This window comes from Pan troglodytes, chromosome 9 (genome assembly GCF_028858775.2).
Source record: "Pan troglodytes isolate AG18354 chromosome 9, NHGRI_mPanTro3-v2.0_pri, whole genome shotgun sequence".
NCBI classification, from domain to species: Eukaryota; Metazoa; Chordata; class Mammalia; order Primates; family Hominidae; genus Pan; species Pan troglodytes.
Genome location: NC_072407.2, coordinates 88,568,814 through 88,592,052, shown reverse-complemented (window position 1 = coordinate 88,592,052; position 23,239 = coordinate 88,568,814). Strand labels below are relative to the sequence as shown.

The window sequence follows — 23,239 nt, the reverse complement described above, 5'->3', positions numbered from 1 at the left end:
TGCACATTATCTTTGCTGAATCACCTACATCTCTGTAAAGTAGATGAGGTACATATTATTCCCATTTCCCAAACAGGTAAAACCAAGGTCTAGAGAAATAACTCCCTTTCGTAATGTGACAAGAGGGTAAGAACATTAGCTAAAGTGGACCCTCTACATCTTTGCCACATTTATCCTAGTAACTTGGAACCAGAAGCTTACGTGGGGTGGAGGTGACAGCAAGCATGGGGAGTTCACCCTGGAGCACATTTTCCAAAGGGTTTTGTCTCCAATGGCTGTTTAATGCATTGGCACAACAGTTATTAGAAGCACATTTTTAAAAATGTTAGAAGCTGTATGAAGACCTTGAGATGTGTTTCAAGGGTAGAGAGTGATGCCTTTTTTACTATGACTGCTTCCCATACACTGAAAGCAGGCTGTGTCCACACCCACACCTTGCTGCATCTGAGAACAAGTTGGCCCCTGCCCAGGCTGGACAACCTGTCAGGGTTGCATGCTGCCAGTGTTCACAGAAAATGGAGTGAACATCCTTGGAATTTGCAGATACCTTCACATGGAAGGCTTTTTAAAGTGGTACCTCCTTTGAAACTCAGAAGCTTATAAAGAAAACTTCTTCAGCAGCTGTTTTACAGAGTTTTTTGACTTTAAAAACTTTCCCGCCCCTTCCTTTTAAGAGCAACTACGAGAAAGTTGACGTACTGAGTCTTCTCTCAGATTACAAGAGCAAGCCTCCACATGGGAAGCCTAGCAGTTGTCTGGACTGCTGTGACTTATGACTCTTCTGTAGTCATATGTCACATAGGAACTCTGCCGGAAAAGGAGTTCTGACTGGCATCAGGCCAGTGCCCCTCTGGGACAAAGCTTCCAGACGAAGGAGCAGGCAGCAATCTTTGCTGATCTGCAACCTCCACTGGTGATACCCAGGTGAACAGGGCTTGGAGTGGATCTCCAGCAAACTGCAGTAGACCTGCAGAAGAGGGGCCTGAGTGTTAGAAGAAAAATAAACAAACAGAAAGCAAAGACAACAACAACATCAACAAAAAAGACCCCCCCCCCCCCCGGCAACAAATACCCCATCCAAAGGTCATCAACCTCAAAGATCAAAGGTAGATAAATCCAGGAAGATGAGGAAAAACCAGTGCAAAAAGCTGAAAATTCCAAATGCCAAAATGCCTCTTCTCCTCCAAATGATCTCAACACATCTCCAGCAAGGGCACAAAACTGGATAAAGAATGAGATTGACGAATTGACAGAAGTAGGCTTCAGAAGGTGGGTAATAACAAACTCCTTTGAGCTAAAGGTGCATGTTCTAACCCAAAGGAAGGAAGTTAAAAACCTTGATAAAATGTTCCAGGACCTGCTAACTAGAATAACCAGTTTAGAGAGGAATATAAATGACCTCAATAAATCCTCAATAAAATACTGGCAAACTGAATCCAGCAGCACATCAAAAAGCTTATCCACCACAATCAAGTCAGCTTCATCCCTGGGATGCAAGGCTGGTTCAACATACATAAATCAATAAACGCAACATATCACATAAACAGAACCAATGACAATAACCACATGATTATCTCAATAGATGCAGAAAAGGCCTTCAATAAAATTCAACATCCTTTTATGTTAAAAGCTCTCAATAAACTAGGTATTGATGGAACATATCTCAATATAATAAGAGGTATTTATGACAAACCCATAGCCAATATCATACCGAATGGGCAAAAGCTGGAAGCATTCCCTTTGAAAACCGACACAAGACAAGGATGCTGTCTCTCTCCACTCCTATTTAACATAGTATTGGAAGTTCTGGCCAGGGCAATCAGACAAGAGAAAGAAATAAAGTGTATTCAGATAGGAAGAGAGGAAGTCAAATTGTCTCTGTTTGCAGATGACATGATTCTATATTTAGAAAACTCCCGTCTGTCAGACCAAAAATTCCTTAAGCTGATAAGCAACTTCAGCAAAGTCTCAGGATACAAAATCAATGTGCAAAAATCATAAGCATTCATATACACCAAAAAAAAAAAAAAAGACTAAAATGTAAAACCCAAAACTATAAAAACCCTAGAAGAAAACCTAGGCAATACCATTCAGGACATAGGCATGGGCAAAGACTTTATGACTAAAACACTAAAAGCAATTGCAACAAAAGTCAAAATTGACTAATGGGATCTAATTAAACTAAAGAGCTTCTCAACAGCAAAGGAAACTATCATCAGAGTGAATAGGCAACCTACAGAATGGGAAGAAATTTTTGCAATTTACTCATCTGACAAAGGTTTAATATCCAGAATCTACAAGGAACTTAAACAAAATTACAAGAGAAAAACTACCAACCCCATCAAAAAGTGGGCAAAGTATATGAACAGACACTTCTCAAAAAAAGACATTTATGCGGCCAATAAACATATGAGAAAAAGCTCAACATCACTGATCATTAGAGAAATGCAAATCAAAACCACAATGAGATATCATCTCATGCCAGTCAGAATGGCAATTATTAAAATGTCAGGAAACAATAGATGCTGATGAGGCTGTGGAGAAACAGGAACACTTTTACACTGTTGGTGGGATTGCAAATTAGTTCAACCATTGTGGAAGACAGTGTGGCAATTCCTCAAGGATCTAGAAGCAGAAATACCATTTGACCCAGCAATCCCATTACTGGGTATATACCCAAAGTAATATAAATCATTCTACTATAAAGACACATGCACATATATGTTTATTGCAGCACCATTTACAATAGCAAAGGCATGGAACCAACCCAAATGCTCATCAGTGATAGACTGGATAAAGAAAATGTGGTAGATATATATGATGGAATACTACGCAGCTATAAAAAACGAGATCACATCCTTTGCAGGGACATGGATGAAGCTGGAAGCCATCATCCTCAGCAAACTAACACAGGAACAGCAAGTCAAACGCCGCATGTTCTCACTCATAAGTGGGAGTTGAACAACGGACACATGGACACAAGGAGGGGAACAACATACACCGGGGCCTGTTGGGCAGTGGAAAGCAAAGGGAGGGAGAGCATTAGGAGAAATACCTAATGCATCCAGGGCTTGAAGCCTAGATGATGGGTTGATAGGTGCAGGAAACCACCATGGCACATGTATACCTATGTAACTAACCTGCACACTCTGCACATGTATCCCAGAGGTTTAAAAAAAAAAATTCCCTTTAGTTATTTTGTCCAGGGCTGCCCGCAAGTAAGAGCCTTCATACACCAGGTTGCAGACTATTTCATAGCTTTACTGGATGCAACAAAGCCCAGCAAAACCCAGCTGTGAGACGTGCTAGTTGTTTCCAGTATATACCCACAAGGGCTTCTGGGAAGAAAGATTCATTCTTTGTTCCACCTGTTATAGGAATTCCTGCTCCTTGGATTTTATTTGCTTCTGTTTCACATTCAGTCATTTTGTTTTGTCTCCTCATCCTTGACTTTTTAAATCACTCACTGTGAAAGTTGTGCTGCCTCTTCTGAAGTTTCCCCTTAGCCTCACATCGTTAAACTTCCCTTCCCTGGAGGAGCTGGGCTGGCCAGAAAGAGGATCCCAAGCTCCTCTGAATGCGTCTCCTGCCTGCTGCCTCCCAGGTGTGGCCACAGGCCCTTAGGGCTCTTCCCTGCCAAGCTCCCGCCCTTCCCTTGCATTATGTTAATCTCTAACTCCTATTTACCCTGCCCTCCCCAGCTTACTCCACAGAACAAACCATCACTCTGCATCAAGGCAGATCAGGGTTTCTCTACCACGTGGCCAGAGCCGGACCCAAAGTCAGGGTTCTGAGTCTGCAGTTCCCATGCTTTCCATTAGGCCAGGCTGGGAGTGATCCGCCGTGTGGGAAAGATCTGCACTGTCCAATACAGTATGTGACTCTTTATATTTAAATTAATTAAAATTAAAGGAAATACAAAATTCAATTTCTCAGTTGTACTGGCCACATTTTAAGTGCTCAATAGCCACAGTGTGGTAGTAAATGGCTACCACATTGGACAGCGCAGATACAGAACATTTTCCTCATTGCAGCACTGAGCAGACTAATGTTGCTGTTCTTGTGAGGGCAGGCTGCCACAAACTAGTTGTAGGAATGGCTCACCTAGAGCCTATAGAGAACTGGAATCTTCTATATCTTTCCACTGCTGGTTCCCCAGGATTTAAAATAGGACCAAGCACAGAAGACACTTAATACTTTTTTGTTGAAGAAATGAATGAATCCATCCATCCATTTATTTATTGAATACTTATCCTGTATCAGTTACTGTGCGAGGCAGAAGGAATATGCAGTTCATTGAGATAGAGTCCCTGACCTCAAAAAACTTATCGTCTTGCAGGGAAAAGAGTCAAGAAGGGACTATGAAGTGCAATTGCCAAATTGCTTATAACCCTTAACCTAAAAAGATTTAAAACTGCAATAGGCACAGCCTTTTAAAAACTTTTTAAAACCTCATCTTTGAATTCACAGAAATTTTAACATTCTCCTTTGACACAATGATCCAGTAAAGGCAGCAGAGTCAGAGAAGTCAAGTAATTTCTCCAGGATCACACAGCCAGGGGAGGAACTGAATGTAGAACTTCTGTTGTCCAGTTCCCTTCCCACTCCCCCATGCTGGCTGTGTGAGCACAGCACCTCCATGTACTGGCTGAATCCCATGGAAGGAAAATTGAATCGTATCTCCCAACCAGAACAAGAACTTCTGTGTACGTCATATATGGAAGGTTGCAGGCAGTGCAGCCCATGGCACCAGAGCCCAGTCTTTGAGATTTAGACTGGTTTAGAGTTGGTTCTGGGCGGTAATGAGCAGCGTATCCTCCACTCCCCTCTTAGGAATTTATGATGTGTTTCTGGATCTGTAATGTTGCACCTGATCACAGAAATATGTCTGGGAGGAAGGCCATTCTCAGGTCTGTGTCTGCGGAGACTTCCCAATGCTGTGTTTCTGAGATGCCCATATATCCATCTCAGGAGTGTGCTCAGGGCCTCTCATAAAGCTGGGGTTCAGTGCAGGGAACAGCAGCCTCAGTAATCACATTTCCTGTCTCCAACCAGAATTCCCATCACCCTAACTCATAAAAATCCCAAACAAAAATAGAGTCAAGAAGGAATATGCACAAGGAGGAGGAAATGCCTCCTGGTCCCCTAACAGCTCATCAGCTTAAACTGTACAATCTCAGAACTAATTGCCCACAGCTCTATCCCAGCTATGCTACCCTCTATGCTGCCATGGTTGATTGATGGAGGAAGCCAGTTATAGCATAAGCAGTCAGCTCAGAGCATGATGTAATGATGTATGGAACAAAAAACCTTTACTGTTACACGGTGTCTGCTAATCCTTCCTTCCAGTAATGATGCTGGTAAAAGGAAACATGACTGTGTGTGTGCCGTGGGCCAGGTGCATGAACTCAGAAGTGCAGGCACACCTGTTTGCAGGTGGGCTGACTGATCTGAGGCAAATACAGAGGAATGCTCAACAGTAGCTGAAGTCTAAGATACCTGGCTCTGTAGGTAAAAATAATCACATCCCTAATCAAAAAAACCCAACTCAGTCAACAACTTTTAAAATCTTTCAAGTCTTGAAGCTGTTGATTAGCTCAGAGGAAAGACTCAGAAATTTGGAAATATTTAGGCCTGGGTTCTACTCCTGGTTTTCCCACCAGCTTGCTGTGTGACCTTGGGCAAGTTACTTACCCCTCTAACCTCAGTTTCCTATTCCACAAAGTGGGGATAATCATCATACCTTCCTGCCGGAGTCAGAGAATGAGAGGACACGATGAGTGTAAAGTATCTGTCTCAGTGCCTGACCCAACCTAGTGGGTGTCCAATAAAAGGTCATCATTGTTATTATGGATGATGATATTATGTGCAATAACCTTGCATTAGCTTCTTCAAACTCTCTACCTCCCCACCACCCTGAGTTTATTATCTAGTAGTTACAACTCAAGAAATCAAATAGGAGACACATCGCATGTGCTAAACTGTGTGACACTGACTCTGAGAGAAGGGGGAGAGCTGTGTGGAATGGTGGAGGCAGGGAGGCCTCCTGGAGGTTGCAGATAGTTGACTGTGGATTGGAAGCAGGGGAGGAGGAAGGGGTCAGAGAATGGGGAACAGGGGTGCTGGTGTGAGTCAAAGCGCAACAGCCAGAATGCATGTGTGGGAAGAACACATAGGGCTGCAAAGGCCGGCGTGGTGCCTGAGCCCATGGACAAGCAGTTACGTTGTGATGTGGTAATGTCACTTCAGCCACTGTCTTGCAGCCCCTTCTGCCAGACTAGCTCTGGACCGTCCTTCAAGGCTCCTCTCCAGCATCTGCTCATGAGCTCTCTTATGTCACCCTGCCCCGTGAACACAATACTAATAGTAATAAGGAGAACAGCTGGTGTTCACTGAACCCTTCCTATGTGCCAATATCTGTGCTAAGCATGTTACCTGCATTATTTCATCTAATCCCACAACACATGAAATGGGCAGCACTTCATTTAATAAGTGGGAGAAGCAGCTTGCCCAAGGCAGAGGCCCAGGATTGGTATTGTATGTTAACCCACATGTTTCCTCTAGTAGACACTTGAGGACAGTGACCAGGACCTGTTCTGTTCAACAATCCCCAGTGCCTAACATGACAGTCCTGGCCCAAAGTAGGAACTCATGGATGTTTGTTGAATGAAGGAGAAGAGATTGTCAAGTACACAGTAGGGCTCTGGGTCTAGAGGCACTAGGCAGATCAAAAAGCAGTACTGGGAGACTGACCCCTGGACAAACTCAGACATAAGGAATGGGCACTGGGAAGCCCAGGCCTCTGAAGAGCAGAAGGCTGGGACAGAAGCACCATCTAAGGGGCTTGCTGCCTTTGCGCCCTGCCATTTGATGGTGGGAGCTATTGAAATATCCTCCCTCTGATGCCAGTAAGTTTCATCCTGGTAACTTGGGCATGGCTGAGCCCATGGGTAGATAGAGTTCAGTAGCTGAACCAGAGATGATCATTCAGGAAAGCTGATGAAATAGGTAAAGTCAGGAGTGATAGGTAAAAGATTTAAAATGGTTCAGCATAAGCACTGACCAGTCGAAATGGTCACAGGTCTTTAGTGCTAGGGAAGGGTCTTGAGGCCTCCTACTATTCCAGACATTAACCCATTGGTTGTTAGATCTTGAGGAGATCCAAAGGTTCCCTGGGAGAATCCAGAGCAGGTGGGGACTACACCTGACTTGGAGAGGTCGGAGCAGTGGCCCTGTAACAGATGAGACATTTAAAACTAGTAACAGTAGTCAGGTCCCTACCAGCATGTCCTCGCTGAATTCCACAAGGGTATTAGGTTAAAATATCACTGTGAGAATCAGCCATTTTTCAAAAGCCGCCTGTCTTACATTGAGAGTTTTGTTAAAACCAGATAATATAATCTGTAACTCTATTTACTAGACACACGGAAACTGTAACTTCTCAATGTGGTAAGAATGAATAAGGGCCCCAGCATCAACTCCTCTGACTTGTACATGTTGTACAGTCCCTACTCTTACCTTCGGACCCCTCATATACCCCACGACTTTTTTACATATACAGAACAAGCATCTGAGTGCCGATTAGCAAAGTTTATTTCTTTTGTAGAGAAATATAAGTTCTCACACTTCCCCCTTAAGCCCTAGTGAACTGTCTTGTGCCTGTCCTATGTTGGAGGCCGTGGTGCAACTACAGTGCCTTCATTTCTGCTTTGCAGACTTGTAAATCTGAGGTTGCCTTAATATTAGCTTCAGGATGAAAAGTAGCTTCAAGAAGTATTATTTTGTAATCCCTGAAATTACCAGCTGCTAAACAGTCATCCCTTTTCCTCAAATACAAAAGAAGGTGGCGGCAGTCAGCCAAGAAAAACATTTCTCCTTGTAGAGAGAAGTGGACTGTTGTTAAAAGCCACAGTGATCATTAACAAAGATGATGTCATAATTAGATACCTGGGCCTCCCTAAGGTGCTCTGAGCCAAGGAAAGATGATCATAGTCTTTACCGAGGCAGTGAACAGTCGCCTGCCTAAAGGCTTTTGGTGAAAGTGCCCAGTCTCCGGCACTCTTTTATGATAAGTTGTCCTTATTACTTTGTAAAAATACAAAAGAAGCCCAGTATTCAAAGTTTTACAGATCCCAAATTACAAAATAAAGAGGAAATTGGGAGTAGCCAAGGAGTCTTTCATTCACTCTTTTCCTCCCTTCCTTCCTTCCTTCCTTTCTTTCTTTCTTTTCTTTCTTTCTTTCTTTCTTTCTGACAGAGTTTCACTCTTGTTGCCCAGGCTGGAGTGCAGTGGCATGATCTTGGCTCACTGCAACCTCCGCCTCCCAGTTTCATGCGATTCTCCTGCCTCAGCCTCCCGAGTAGCTGGGATTACAGGCATGCACCACCACGCCTGACTAATTTTGTATTTTTAGTAGAGATGGGGTTTCTCCATGTTGGTCAGACTGGTCTTGAACTCCCGACTTCAGGTGATCCACCCGCCTCAGCCTCCCAAAGTGCTGGGATTACAGGCATGAGCCATCGCGCCTGGCCACTCTTCTTTTTTTATCCACTCCTTTCTCACAACTCCCCTGACACCCCACCACATTTTCTGAGGTCCGTCTCACCAACGTCCTGGGAGGATGTGTACTATAGTGGCAAGAATACAAATGGTTTTATCACTTACCTCTAGTCAAAGAAAATCATCAGGAAAAAAATTATCACACCAAATATACTTATTTATTATAAAATGCATCCTGGTTTAAGAAGCAATAGAGTGTGAAGTAACAGCCGTGGAACTTCAGGAGCATTATGTAACCTCTCTTGCTTAGCCTTCTCATCTGTAAAGGGAAGGTTGTAAAATCTTCCTCACAATGTGGCTGTAAGGAAAGTATAGAATAAGATTAGATATTCATTGAAGTCTCTTCTTTAGAACTGATGATAGCAATACCTCTAAGGTGAGGATAATCAATATATGGGTTTGGATCTCCCTATGGTTAGTAATTCCCTATCAAAGGGGTTGTAATAATTTTGGATGAAATCATTTTGAGGTGGCAGAGGAATGAAGGGAGCTCTGATGCTCCCTACCTTTGTGAGTTTCCTTTCCCCAAGGAAATCTGGGGGAAGCTGCCTGTCAACAGCAAAATCGAGGTCTCGTTTATCACCTGCACAGTTTTCTTCACTTTTTGGAGGAAACTTGCATTATTTGGGACTCAGTATAGATAAAAGGCTTAACCAGAGTTGCCCCAGCTATGATCAGCCTTAAATTCAACAGGGGTTACATTAGCAGGCCAGCACAGTCCCCCCATGGGGATTCTGGCCGCTTCCTTCTTGATGTCTGCCATCCACGGAGCCACTCAGGGGATCACTATTGTCAGTGTTGCTAGGGCCTCCCATGAGAAAGCTGAGTGTGCCCAGGAGCTCCAGTGCCAGGGCAGCCCTCACTCCAGCAGGGCCACCCTGAGTTCTACACAGAAAAAGTCTCTGTTTTTCACCATGTGTTGCACCTTCTCATCTTGGGATAAAGGTGGGGCTGCACGTGTCCCATTCTCACAGTGTCTCTTATGAGAACAGTTCCTGCAACTTCTTCCAGCAAACATTGTCTCTACAGGGCTTGATTGTGACCAGGTCAGAGATTCCATGACATCTTATTCCCCATCTCTCTCCCCAGCATTCAAACTAGAAAATGCTGGTCTGTGAAAGACACTGCCAAGAGAATGAAAAGACAAGCCACAGACTAGGAAAAATACTTACATAATACATGTCCAGTAAAAGGCTTATATTTAAAACATGCAAAGAAATATTTTTAAAAGTTTTTAATATAATTTACATACCATACAATTCACCCATTTAGAGTTGTATAATTCAACAGTTTTGGATATATTACCTTAGTAGTTTTGTAAGCTGTGGTAAAATATATATAACATAAAATTAGCCATTTTGACAATTTTAATTGTACAGTTAAGTGGCACTAAGTGCATTCACAATGTTGTACAACAGTCACCATTATCCATTTTTAAAACTTTTTCTCACTCCAAACAGAAACGCTGTAACCAATCATCAATAGCCATCACGTCCCTTCCTTCAAGTCCATGATAACTTCAAAGCTACTTTCTGTCTTTATGAATTTTCCTGTTCCAGACATTTCATATAAGTAGAATCACACAATATTTGTCCTTTTGTGTCTGGCTTATTTTACTTAGCATAGTGTTTTCAAGGTTCATCCATGAAGTAGCACAGAGCAGAACTTCATTCCTTTTTATAGCTGAATAAATTTTCATTGCATGTATATACATTTTGTTCATCCATTCATATGTTGATGAACACCTGGGTTATTTCCACATTTTGGCTATGGTAAATAATGCTGCAATGAACACTGACATATAATTATTCGTTCAAGTCCCTGCTTTCAATTCCTTTGGGTATATACCTAGGAGCAGACTTGCTGGGTCATATGGTAATTCTATGTTCAGCTTTTTGAGGGCCACTGCGCTTTCCATACAGGCTGTAATATTTTACATTCTCACCAGCAATGTACCAGCCAGAGTTTTCATTTCTCCACATGTTCATCAACACTTGTTTCCTAGGGTGTGTGTGTGTGTGTGTGTATGTGTACGTGTGTGTTTTAATTTCAGCCATTCTAGTGGATGTAAAGTGGTACAGTGTATCATATTGTGGCTTTGATTTGCATTTCTCTACTGACTAATAATGTTCAGTGTCTTTCCATGTGCTATTGGCCATTGGTTTATCTTCTTTAGAGAAATGTCCATTCAAGTCCTTTGGCTCTTTTTAAATTGGGTCATATTTCTTTTTGTTGTGCTGTAGGAGTCCTTTGTATATTCTGGATATTAAACCATTATCAGATATGTGATTTTCAAGTATTTTATTCCATTCTACAGATTGTCTTTTCACATCCTTGATAGTATCCTTTGATGCACAGACTTTTTTTATTTTGATGAAGTCCAGTTTACCTAATTTTTCTTTTGTTGCTAGCCCTTTTGGTGTCATAGCTAAGAATCTATTGCTAAATCCAAGATCAGAAAGATTTACCCGTTTTCTTCTGTTTTATGGTTTTGGATCTTATATTTAGGTTGTTCATCCATTTTGAGTTAATGTTTGTGTATAATGTGAGTTAGGGGTCCAATTTTATTCTTTGCATGTAGAAATTTAGTTGTCCCTACACCATTTCTTGAAGAGACTATTCTTTCCCCCATTGGATGGACTTGGAATCCTTGTCAAAAATCAATTTGCCATAGATGTATGAGTTTATTTACGAACTCTTTATTCTATTCCATTTACCTATATGTCTATTCTTATGCCAGTCCCACACTGGTTTTTTTTTTTTTTTTTTTTTTCTGTAGCTTTGTAGTAAGTTTCAAAGTCCCTTTTTTAAAAAAAAAAGATTTTGGCTGTTCAGGGTCCCTTGCTAGTCCATGTGAATTTGAAAATTGGCTTTTCTATTTCTGCAAAAGAAAGGCCATTAAAATTTTGATAGTGATTGCATTACAACTGTAGATCAGAGAACACTTAAAATTTAACAATAATGAAAGAAACAAACCTTAAATGGGAAAAATATTTGAACTGATACTTTACCAAAGAAGATATACAGATAGAAAATAAACATATGAAATACCTAGGAATACAGCTAACCAAGGAAAAGCAAGATCTCTACAAGGAGAACTACAAAACCCTGCTGAAAGAAATCAGAGACAATACCAGTAAATGGAAAAACATTCCATGCTAATGGATTGGAAGAATCAATATTGTAAAAATGGCCATACTGCCCAAAGCAATGTACAAATTCAATGCTATTCCTATTAAGCTACCAAGGTCATTCTTCACAGAACTAGAAAAGCTATTCTAAAATCCATGTGGAAGCAAAAAAGAGCCCAACTAGCCAAGCAATCCTAAGCTAAAACAACAAAGTTGGAAGCATCATATTACCTGACTTCAAACTATACTTAAAGCTACAGTAACCAAAACAGCAAGGTACTGATACAAAAACAGACTTGTAGACCAATGGAACAGAAGAGAAAACTCAGAAATAAAGCCACACACCTATAACCATCTGATCATCAACAAGGTTGACAAAGACAAGTAATGGGGAAAGGGATCCCTATTCAATAAATGGTGCTGGGATAACTGGCTAGCCATATGCAAAAGATTAAAACTGGACCTCTTCGTTTTACCATATATAAAAATTAACTCAGTGCATCTAAGATTTAAATATAAGACATCAAACTATAAAAAAATCCTCAAAGACAACATAAGAAATACTCTTTTCAACATCAACTTTGGCGAAGAATGTTTGACTAAGTCCCCAAAAGTAATAGCAACAAAAAGAAACAAGAAGACATATAAGTGTCCAACAAACATGAAAAAATGCTCAACATCACTGATTATCAGAGAAATGCAAATTAAAATCACAATGAGATACCATCTCACACCAGTCAGAATGGCTATTATCAAAAAGTCAATAAACAACAGATACTGGAGAGGCTGATGAGAAAAGAGAAAGCTTATACACTGTAAATGTAAATGTAATGTAAATTAGTCCAGCCACTATGGAAAGCAGCCCGGAGAGTTCTCAAAGTTAAAACAGAGCTACCACTGGACCCAGCAATCCCATTACTGAGTATATGCCCAAAGGAAAATAAATCATTCTACCAAAAAGACACATGCACTTGTATGTTCATCACTGTGCTATTCACAATAGCAAAAACATGGGATCAACTCAGGTGCCCATCAATGATAGAGCGGATAAAGAAAATGTGGTACATATATACCATGGAATACTATGCAGCCTTAAAAAAGAATGAAGTCATGTTTTTTGCAGCAACACGAATGCAATTGGAGGCCATAATCCTTAGTGAATTAATGCAGGAACAGAAATCCAAATACCACATGTTATCGCTTGTAAGTGGGAGCTAAATATTGAGCACACATGGACTTAAACATGGGAACAATAGACACTGCAGACTACTAGATGGGGGAGGAAGGAGGATACTGGAGGTTGAAAACATACATATCAGGTACTATGCACACTACCTGGGTAATGGGATCTCTGCCCTAAACCTCAGCATCATACAATATTCCTGTGTAACAAACCTGCGCATGTACCCCTGTATCTAAAATAAAGGCTGAAATTTAAGGGAAAAAAAGAAAAGATACTCAACATTATATGTCAATAGAGGATTGCTAATTAAAGCAATAATGACATATCACTGTACATCTACTAGAACAACTAAAATCCAAAAAACTGACAATACCAGTTGCTGGAGAGGATGTAGAGCAACAGAAATTCTCATTCACTTCTAGCAGGGATGCAAAACGGTACAGCCACTTTAGAAAAGTTTGGCAGCTTCTTACAAAGCTAAGCAGAGTTTTACCATATGATCCAGCAGTTGCACTCCAACATATTATCCAACTGATTAAAAAACTTATGTTCTCACAAAAACCTGCACAGGAATATTTACAGCAACTTTATTTATAATCATCAAAAGCTGGAAGCAACCAAGCTTTCTTCAATAAGTGGAGAAACAAACTATGGTATAAATGTACGGTGGAATGTTATTCAATGATAAATATACATGAATGAACTCTAGGTGCATATTTCTAAGTAAAAGAAGCCAGTCTGAAAAAGCTACATACTTTATGCTTCCAATTGTATGACATTCTAGAAAAGATGAAAATGTAGAGTCAGTAAAGAAGGTCAGTGGTCGCCAGAGGTTTGGGGAAGGAAAGAGAGATGAACAAGTAAAGCCCATGGAATTTTTAGTGCAGTGAAACTATTTTGTATGATACTGTCATGGTAGATGCATGACATCCATTTGTCAAAACCCATAGAACTTTACAGCATAAAGAAGGAGCCTTAATGTGTCCAGATTTTTAAAAAATTATTTAATAGGTTGGGGGATTCCAGGAAGGAATGCAGACTATGACAAGAGAATCTAATTGTATTACAGATGTATGTAACAATCTCAGTGAAGAGGGTAGAGGGAAAAAGTTTTGACTTGAGTAACTTCAGAAATGAGTGGAGTTTATTAGACTAAAGGCAAAAGGAACTGCACATAACCACTGTACTCTAATTTATAAAGTTGTTTCCCACAGTGGTACAGGTTAACCATTTTGAAACTGCTATATGTGTATACTGAAATTAAGCAATTAAGTACATAAATGGGAGATGGTCAAAGCCAAGCTTTTTATTGTTGGAGTGGGAATTCACAGTTTAGCAAGGTGATGCGGCTAAAATGATCCATGTGGTAATGAATTCACATTGGAGACATTAGTATGAACTTATGTTCAGCTTAATATAGGTTCTGATGGTTAAATATAGAAAAATTTATAGATATGTGGTTATACTCCAGTCTTAATATACACATGTATATTTCCTTGCTCTGTCAACTGACAGGGACTAGAAATAAGCAAGGGACACAAGTAGTAAATAGTGCCCAAATCTTGCCTTCTAATACCATGCTCTGAAAAAGGAATTGGGGATCCTTGGAGAAATGGCTTAGTCTAGGACCACGGCTGGCAATGTACAAGATGAACCTGGAGCATCTTGTAGTGCCAGAAAGTAAGGAATTGCAAAACAAAAACAAAAACGAAAAAACAACCAACCCACTACTGCTACATTATGGGTAGTATGTCAAAGAAATCCAAGAGCCCGCTGAAAACACTCCCAATGGCCAAGGCTAGAAGTAACTTTACAGTGGAGAAACCTGACAAGCATGACTTTTGGCCACTGATCAAGGTCCGTATCAACAGTGATAATCACATTTATTATATGTACCCCTGGTCTGATGTGATGAAAATGGCACTCTACTTCTGTGATCTTCCTTCCAAAAACCCATAACCAAAATCCAATCATGAGAAAAACATCAGACAAGTTCCAGTAGAGGGGTATGTGCAAAATACCTGACCAGGGCTCCTCCAAACTGTCAAGGCTGTCAAAAACAAGGGACATCTGGGAAACTGTCAAAGCCAAGAGGAGCCTAAGGAGACATGATGACTAAACTTAATACAAGATCCTGGATGGGTCCTGGAAAAATTATATATATATATACACACACACACACACACACACACACACACACACACACACATCATTATATACATATATTTCTCTATCTATATATAGTTAGATAAAAACTTTAAAAAATCTGAATAAACTAAAGGCTTTAGTTAATAATAATGGATCATTACTGGTTCATTGACTCTAATGAACGTATAATACTAATGTCAAATGTTAATAATCAGGGACACTGGCTGAGGGGGTATATGGGAACTCTACTGTCTTCTCAGTTTTTCTGTAAATACTGTTTGTATTAGTCCGTTTTCACACTGCTATAAAGATACTACCTGAGACTAGGTAATTTATAAATGAAAGAAGCTTAATTGACTCACAGTTCCACGTGTCTGGGGAGGCCTCAGGAAACTTACAATCATAGTAGAAGGTGAAGGGGAAGCAGGCACATCTTACATGGCAGCAGGACAGAGAGAAAAGGAGGAAGCACCAGACACTTATCAAACAACCAGATCTCATGAGAACTCACTCACTATCACAAGAATAGCATGGGGAAAACTGCCCCTGTGATCCAATCACGTCCCACCAGGGCCCTCCCTCAACACATGGGGACTACAGATTTGGATTACAATTCAAGATGAGATTTGGGTGGGGACACAGAGACAAACCATATCACTGTTCTAAAAAATAAAATAAAACATAGATATTAAAAAAAATAAAAATGCTGATGATACAGATAGTTTCCCCATTTTTTCCAATGAGGAAGCTGAAGTTCAGAAGCATCAAAGTAACTGGCACAAGATGACCCTCCTACTTTAATAGCAGAGGTGGGATTTGAGTTGAGGGCCCTTTCTACTGAGTCACACTGACTTTTACCTGTCTGTGGGTGGGACCCCTTCTGTTCCTTTGTCTCCGGAGTATGCACTTACGTGTGGGTGTTCTTTTCCTGTTTTTCCCAGGGGATGGCCTTTACCCTTGAAGAAAGGCTGCAGCTTGGAATCCACGGCCTAATCCCGCCCTGCTTTCTGAGCCAGGACGTCCAGCTCCTCCGAATCATGAGATATTACGAGCGGCAGCAGAGTGACCTGGACAAGTCAGTACCTAGTGTCTGTTCTCTCTGTCTGGTCCTTGGGCTGAGCTGTCTGTTTCCTGTGCCTCACAGAGGGTTTTCTGGAAACTCTCCAGCTAAAAAAGGCTGAGAGCCCGAAGAGATCCCAGACTCAGCCCTACCTTCTAAAGGATTCATGGTCTCCCTGAGAGACAAGGCTTGTTATGACTGAGACACAGCTGACATGTCCTGGGGGAAATGGGAAGGGAAACTGCATTCCAACTAGTGGAATCTGGAAGGGCCTCTGGGAAGTGGTAGAAGCTGAGTCAGCATAAGAAGCACTGATAAGATTTCAGCAGACAGCAATGGGGTTCAGGGAGAACATTTCACTGAGAGGGACGAACTGGAGCAAAGAGGTAGAGACAGGCCTGTTAAGGAAGTAGTACGTGGCTTGGGTTCCTGGAATTAGGGGGACGTGGTGGGGGAGAGGGAAATGGACAGGGGACACCTTAGGATGGACCTAGATGTCATTTGTTGGAGGCTATGGGCAACAGTTAATAACCCTGCCTCCTCTCTGAGTTCTCCTCCAATGGGGATCCAGACATAAAGAGACAATGGGGAATCACAGGGTCAACTTTATCAGCTTTACTAAAGAAGGTAGTCACTTCCCAGGTTGAATGGCTATAAATGGGCACGGCTAGAATTTGAACACAGAGACCTGGCTCCAGAGTCTATGCTTTTCATTTCTCTGCTATGCCACAGCTAAGATGCAGCAGGGACCAGTGGCTACAAGACCAGACTCTAGTACTAGACTGAGTTCAAATCTATATTCTACCTCTTAATGGCAAAAGTTACTTAGCCTCTATGGGTCTTTTCCCATTGGTACGATGAGTACCATAGGGAAAACTCATAGGGTTGTTATGAGGATTAAATGCCTTAGTATTTGTGATGTGCTGAGAACAGTGCCTGGCACATAGTAGGCCGTATGTCAGTGTTTGTCAAGTAAATATGTCACCTTGTTATTGGCTCTAGCAGAAATGTAGGAAGAAGATAAGGAATCCCCCTCTTAGAACAAACAAACTATAGAACTTGGCCAGTTCTATCTATAGAACAAACTGGCCAAGACTTCAGGTCCCTGAGGGTGTGGCTGTCCCCCTAGGAGCAGAGCTCAGCAGCATGCCAGGGTCACCCTGCACTCATATTCCTCTGTTTCCCTCATACCATCCATTGCTTCTGAGTGGTGATGAGCACAGAAGCCTCTGCTCATACCTCCACCCCTACTCCCAAAGCTCTAAACTCGAAGGATGTTAGTCACATTAACTCCAAGGCCATACTGTAGTCAGGCCAAATATCCTCTCCCTCTTTTTTATCTCACTCTGATTGGGTCTAGCTAAGTCACTCTGAAGAGCAAGCCAGAAATTACACAATGAATTCAACTAACAGGATGAGACACATCCTAAGTTTGAACAATCTGAACCTTCTCCTTTTGTTAAATTTATAAAGAAGAAATCAAGTCCAAAGTGAAATCCTCTTTCCTACAGATATTAAGCTCTAAAAGTTAAATTCAAAAATCCTTCCCTCCCCAGTTATTTCCAGATAGATGGGCCTCACTCATAGGCCTGGGGAAACATTCCAGGCTCAGGGACAGAAGAGTGTGCCCATTACTGGGAGCTCTAGAGGGCTTGCCCCTGATGCTGCTTGACCACCTTGACCCGCTTATTTCCAGGAGTCCCTCATTTTACAGGTGCTTGGGGACATGCTAAGAAAACTCGCCATCTTCTTTTGGGTAAGGGCAGTGGTGTGCTGGTAAATCTTTAATAACTGGTTATCTGTGCTGGGTGAGGAGTGGGATAGGAAATTATGGAATCTGCCGGATTCCATAGTGTAAATACTTGTACGATGGCTGATTTCAGGTTACCAGTTTGACATAACTGAATGTAGAATTGAGAAAAGATGCGCACAAATGGCTACTGGGTAAGAGAATCCCACACTGGCAATGGGCTGAGATCCTTGCTCTTCCTGAGTATCAGTCCTCTCTTGCTAAAAATACCTTCCAGAGCACAGTTTTTAGTTTTCCACCAAAGGACCAATTCCTTTGGTACAGAGGAAGAGGCTGAGACCCAAGAGGTCACACAAGACTTTCCCAAGTTCACACAGCTAATAAACAGCAGAGCTGGGATTCAAACCTAGGATCCTGATGTCATGCCCAGTGATCATTTCACCAGACCACAGACTTTTTTTACCCCTGTTAGAAAATTTCTCCCATCCCACCCCATGCCAGAGCATCAAGTACCTTGGTACTCTCCCCAAGATTATTATCCAGAAAGGTTGTGATATTAGCAGTCGCACTTAATTGTGAATTTCAACCCCTAGGTTTTCTCTCACAGAGGTTTTTGCATTCTTAGGAGTCTGAATGGAAGCCTCTTTCCCTGGCTTAGTGATTTCAGGTTTCAGGGATTAGGTAAAAGAGAGATTATTTTTGGAAATCACAACTCGTGACAGGAACCAGTCCAGTGTGGTAGGAGAGGCCAGTCCTAGAGTGCTTATATGCCCAGAATTTTCCTTGACCCTACCCCACCTCCAGAATATTATTATGCTATTGTCATTCATTAATGTTCACATAATATCATAAGCATCTTGAACAGTGGTTGAGAGCACAGATTCCAGAGTCAGACTGCTTAGATTCAAATTCCCACACGCCATGAGAGTTGGGGTGAGTCAATTTCTCTCTACATTAGTCTCCTTGCCTCTAAAATAGCAAGAATTATAATCCCTACTTCACAAGCCATTGGAAGTTTTAAAGGAGTTAATGTAAAATATTTAGAACAGTATCTACACCATGTATAATAATAAGCACCACAAGCAGGTCATCTTCACATTTCATAGCTGTTGAAGCTCATGCTCAGGGCAGATGGCTTGCCCATGAATGTTCCGGGCTGAGCAGGAACAGGAGACTTGGGTCTTTGCACCACACCACAGAGGCATCAGGGCCTGCTGCTACCACATGTCAGCTTGCTTTTTCTCTCCTTTTACAAGGTACATCATTCTCATGACACTCCAAGACCGGAACGAGAAGCTCTTCTACCGAGTGCTGACTTCGGACGTGGAGAAGTTCATGCCAATCGTGTACACACCTACCGTGGGGCTGGCCTGTCAGCACTATGGCCTGACTTTCCGCAGGCCCCGGTGAGCCCCCGTGGAGTGAGGGCTCTGGGAGGGGCTGCCTCATAGAGGGGAATAAATTCTTTCCGCCCTTCATGCATATTGGGACTCTGGAGGCTAACTCTGATTGGGTCAGTGGTCCAACAAAAAGACATTTGATTTCAAGCACTTGCTCAGAAAAATGACCCCGTAAGCAGAGAAATGAGTGAAAAGAGTAGCTAGCAAGGGTTTATTGAATCTTCTTCACTTCCAAATAATAAATGCCCAGCATGCTCAGAGTTGGCCTGAGAGAGAGTTCAGGTTGTATTTCTCTCATTAGCTACCTGTCACTTCTCTCACCCACTCTGGTCACCTCCAAAGTACCAACAGCTCTCCTGCCAATTCAGGTCAATGAATAATGGAGTGTTGGATACCAAAGACTGAATTCTTTTGATGTTTGAAAAACCAGCATATCTTCCTTTGGGCTTGACTCAGATTCCACTTTAAATGTCATTTTATTAGACAAAACTTTGGCACTCCATTTTCTCTCAGAGCCAAAGAATTTTGAGGAGTTTTCTAAAGCAATCAGTTTTTTTTTCAAAATGACTTCAGAATATATGTTTAAAAAAAAAGAAAAAATGGTAGAGTCCTTGGTGGAAGGTGCCTTATAATTATAAATACATAGTTCTAGCACTAATGTTAAAAGAGCTACCTGGTTTATTATATGTAATGGAACATTGTTCTAGTCTACATTCAAATATGTAAATATGCAACATACTGTGCACAGATATGTAATTTACATTTATGTAGAATTTATAAGTTAGTGTTTGTAAATCACATGTTATATGGGGAACATGTAATCATGGATTCAAAACAGCTTTTTTTAATTTGGAAAAACAATCTTCTAGTTTTGTAGCCAGCATTTCGGTTGAATATTACAAGATGGTCACAGTGTGTTCCCAATGCCAGTCCTGTTTCTTTCCGGATCCCACTGTTACCATTGGCAAAGGATAGCACATCAAACCTCATCCTGATGGTGGTGTGTCTGGCTGTTGCAGCAGACACATCCTCATCACTCAGAACAGCTAAGCTTTTGCAAACCTATAGAGGCTCACTATGCCAGGGCTCCATAACAGTTCTGGTCTTCAACATGCTTCTTGCAACAGGAAGGAGACTCCTGTTCTCTTATTCTCATTCCCAAAACCAATAGTGGTAGAGACATTAGGAGCTGATGGTACATTTCTGAAGGATGCAGGACTCTATGTACTTCCCTGTTCCTTCTCAGAAATGATCCTTTCTGCACAGATCAGCTCATGGCATTTCATCTGAGGCATTTAGCAGCTCCCTAGGGCTTAAAGAATCAAGCCCAACAGTCTGAGATATCTAAGCCTGTCACAGCCCAGCTCCAAAATTCAGTGTTCTAACTACTCTGATCTGTTCTCCATGCCCAAGTACACCGATGTTCTTCTCCATGCCTTGGCACGTATGGTCCTGTCTGCCTCAAACTCCTGCATCTCCCCTTTCCTTGGTCTCCACTCATCACAATTCTGGTTATCCTTCAAGGCCCACCCCAAGGGTCAACTTCTCCACGGAGCCCTCCCCCATCTCCTCAGGCTGAACTGACCACCCCTTTCTTGGCCTCCTCAAAATCCATTACACATACTTCGTCTATCCCATAGTTTTCTTTTTGGTTTTCATGTTTTTAGTTGTTTGTATATAACTGTCTTCTACTAGAATACAAACTTCTTGAAGGGGCAAGAAACATGATGGATCTGTTGGGTATTCTAGACCAATACTTGGCAAGTAATTGTCACTCGGTTGGGAAAGTAATGCTGTGTACTCAGTGTGAAGAATTGGTTCTTTGCAATCAGCCCCGAATTTTAATCTCCTTGACCCTGGGTGATTTTATTATCCTCTCTCTGCCTTAATTTCCACATTTATGAAATTGAGGTAACAATAGTACCTACCTCAATCATTATGAGGGTAAAATGAGAAGTGTGGATCAGGTACCTGGCATAAAATTGGAACCAGATAAATGTCAGTGTCTATTTCTCTTCAGTAACTATTGTAGAAAGGAGAAAGGATTGATAGATGTAGAATCATATTATACATATGCATGTTTAAATATTTACCAAGAAAATTGAATCATTGAACATGTAACAAACTAACACTTTTAACTTCAGAAGGAAACCAAACCCAAAATTATGCAAACATACACAATTTTGCTTTTCCAGAACCAGCTTTTTCCTGAAGAGGACCTTTATCCCCCTAAGGCAAGATTAACCATCTCCCCTGACTGAGATCTAATGGAAATTCAAGTCTACCCTACTCTGGCCCCTATTGCCAGGATGTGTGGAAGCCCTCACTCCATATGCTCTTATGGAAACTAGATTGTAGTGGCTTCAGTGGTTCCAGATGAACTAGTAGAAGGGTTAGGACCTTGCATATGCAACAGGCTTGTAAAAGTAGAATTTGCCTCCAGAGCCCACTCCAGAATCCAGGGACACCACCAGGACTGAATTTACATATCTTAATGCATTTAATGATTACAACCTCCCTAGGAGGTAGGCCCTATTATCATCTCAATTGCAAATGGGAAAACTGAGGCACAGGGAAATAACTTACCCAAAGTCACACATAGTTTATAACCAGCAAAGCCAGGGCCCAAGCCAATCTGAACCAAAGTGTAGACAGGCAACCACCACACTACACTGCCTCTTACAGTTTCGGACTGTGCACAGCTGGTGGGCATTCTGGGTGGGATGTCATTGCAGCTCCAGGAATGTTTGACTGCCCAGGGGTCTCAGGTGGGGATTGCTAGATACCACTTCTAGAGCTCTCCTGGGAGGAATTGATCCAGCAGGGTCCGGGGGCCTGCAGCTGAGTGAGCTTGAGGCAGGCGTGGGCAGACTTAACCGTCTTCTTGGATTAGTCCCTCACACTCTTGGTTCAGACTTCCCGAATACGTTGTGCACAAACCCTTCTTCAGATGATTACCCAATTAAGTTATCTGACATGTGACATTCTGAGTTGTTGCTCTAGGTTTCCATTTGGCTGTTTTCCAGGTGTGGATTCCACACCTGCCTTGCTCCTGGGGGATATAAAAGTTTGGGCTCCACCCAAGCCCTGAACTTCATCTGAGACCTGGCTTGGACTTACTTTGTGGATTAGCATCTGAAGGGAGGACAGTCCCGAGGCCAAGAGGGAGAGAGCCAGCACCTTCTCAGTTTCTGAAACGATAAACACTCCTGCCAGGTTCCCAAGAACAATGAAGTCCTCTGTGATGGTGTCTGGCCCCCCACCAAAGCTAATTACATCCAGCTGATGCTAAAATTGAGACTCCAACCTGCCTGGGGCTCTGCATCACCTCATTACCGGGGAAAGAGTATCTCAGGGGCACCTGAGTGTCTCTGGGCAGATAGGCACCACAGAAGGTTCTGGGCTCTGGTGGAGCCTCCTTTGCCTCATCCTGCCTCTCACTTGACACTCCTCTGCATGCACCTCCATGAGCCTGGCTTGAGAGAACGCCCCATGAAGGTCAGTCACTAGTGTGTGAGCTGGAAGAGGTGAAAGCCAGAGGTGAGGCTGGGTGGAGGCCGAGACAGAACTCAACCCAGAGGAAGGGCGTGGGGAGGAAGCCAATATGGGGTCCAGTGTCAGTGAATACTCTCCCTCTCCCAGGCCACATCCCTGTTGACCAGCCCTGTCTTCACATGCCTCATCCTCTTGGGCTCCAAGCAATGTGCTGCACCCGCTTTTAGACCTAACATTTCCCGGCTTTGGTGTAGGGTCCAACCCGTATGGGTGATGGAGGTCTGAAAGAAAACATTATGACACTTGTTAAAGATGGTAAGGCAGACTTTATTCAGGAGCTGGAGGGCAGAGGACTACGATAGATTTTGAACTATGGCAGAGGAGTCTTGCAGTGAGGGAGAGATTGGACTCAACTCTGACTCCAGTAAGGACAAATGGGGATTTATAACCCAGGAACAGCATGGGGGGCGGTGCTTGGAAAATTACTAGGAGGAAACATCAAGAATAAGGGG

General features: G+C 42.2%; 1 protein-coding gene across 3 annotated transcripts in view; it reads left to right on the top strand.

Moving 5' to 3' along the window:
• ME3 (malic enzyme 3) overlaps positions 1-23,239 on the top strand; it is a 231,763-nt gene that overhangs the window by 97,073 nt on the left and 111,451 nt on the right. For all 3 annotated transcript variants that reach the window (XM_001175318.5, XM_508682.7, XM_054662581.2), the window contains 2 exons: positions 15,964-16,097; positions 19,089-19,238. In XM_001175318.5, the coding sequence (XP_001175318.2) occupies positions 15,964-16,097; positions 19,089-19,238 (284 nt within the window). The remainder of the gene's footprint in view (positions 1-15,963; positions 16,098-19,088; positions 19,239-23,239) is intronic.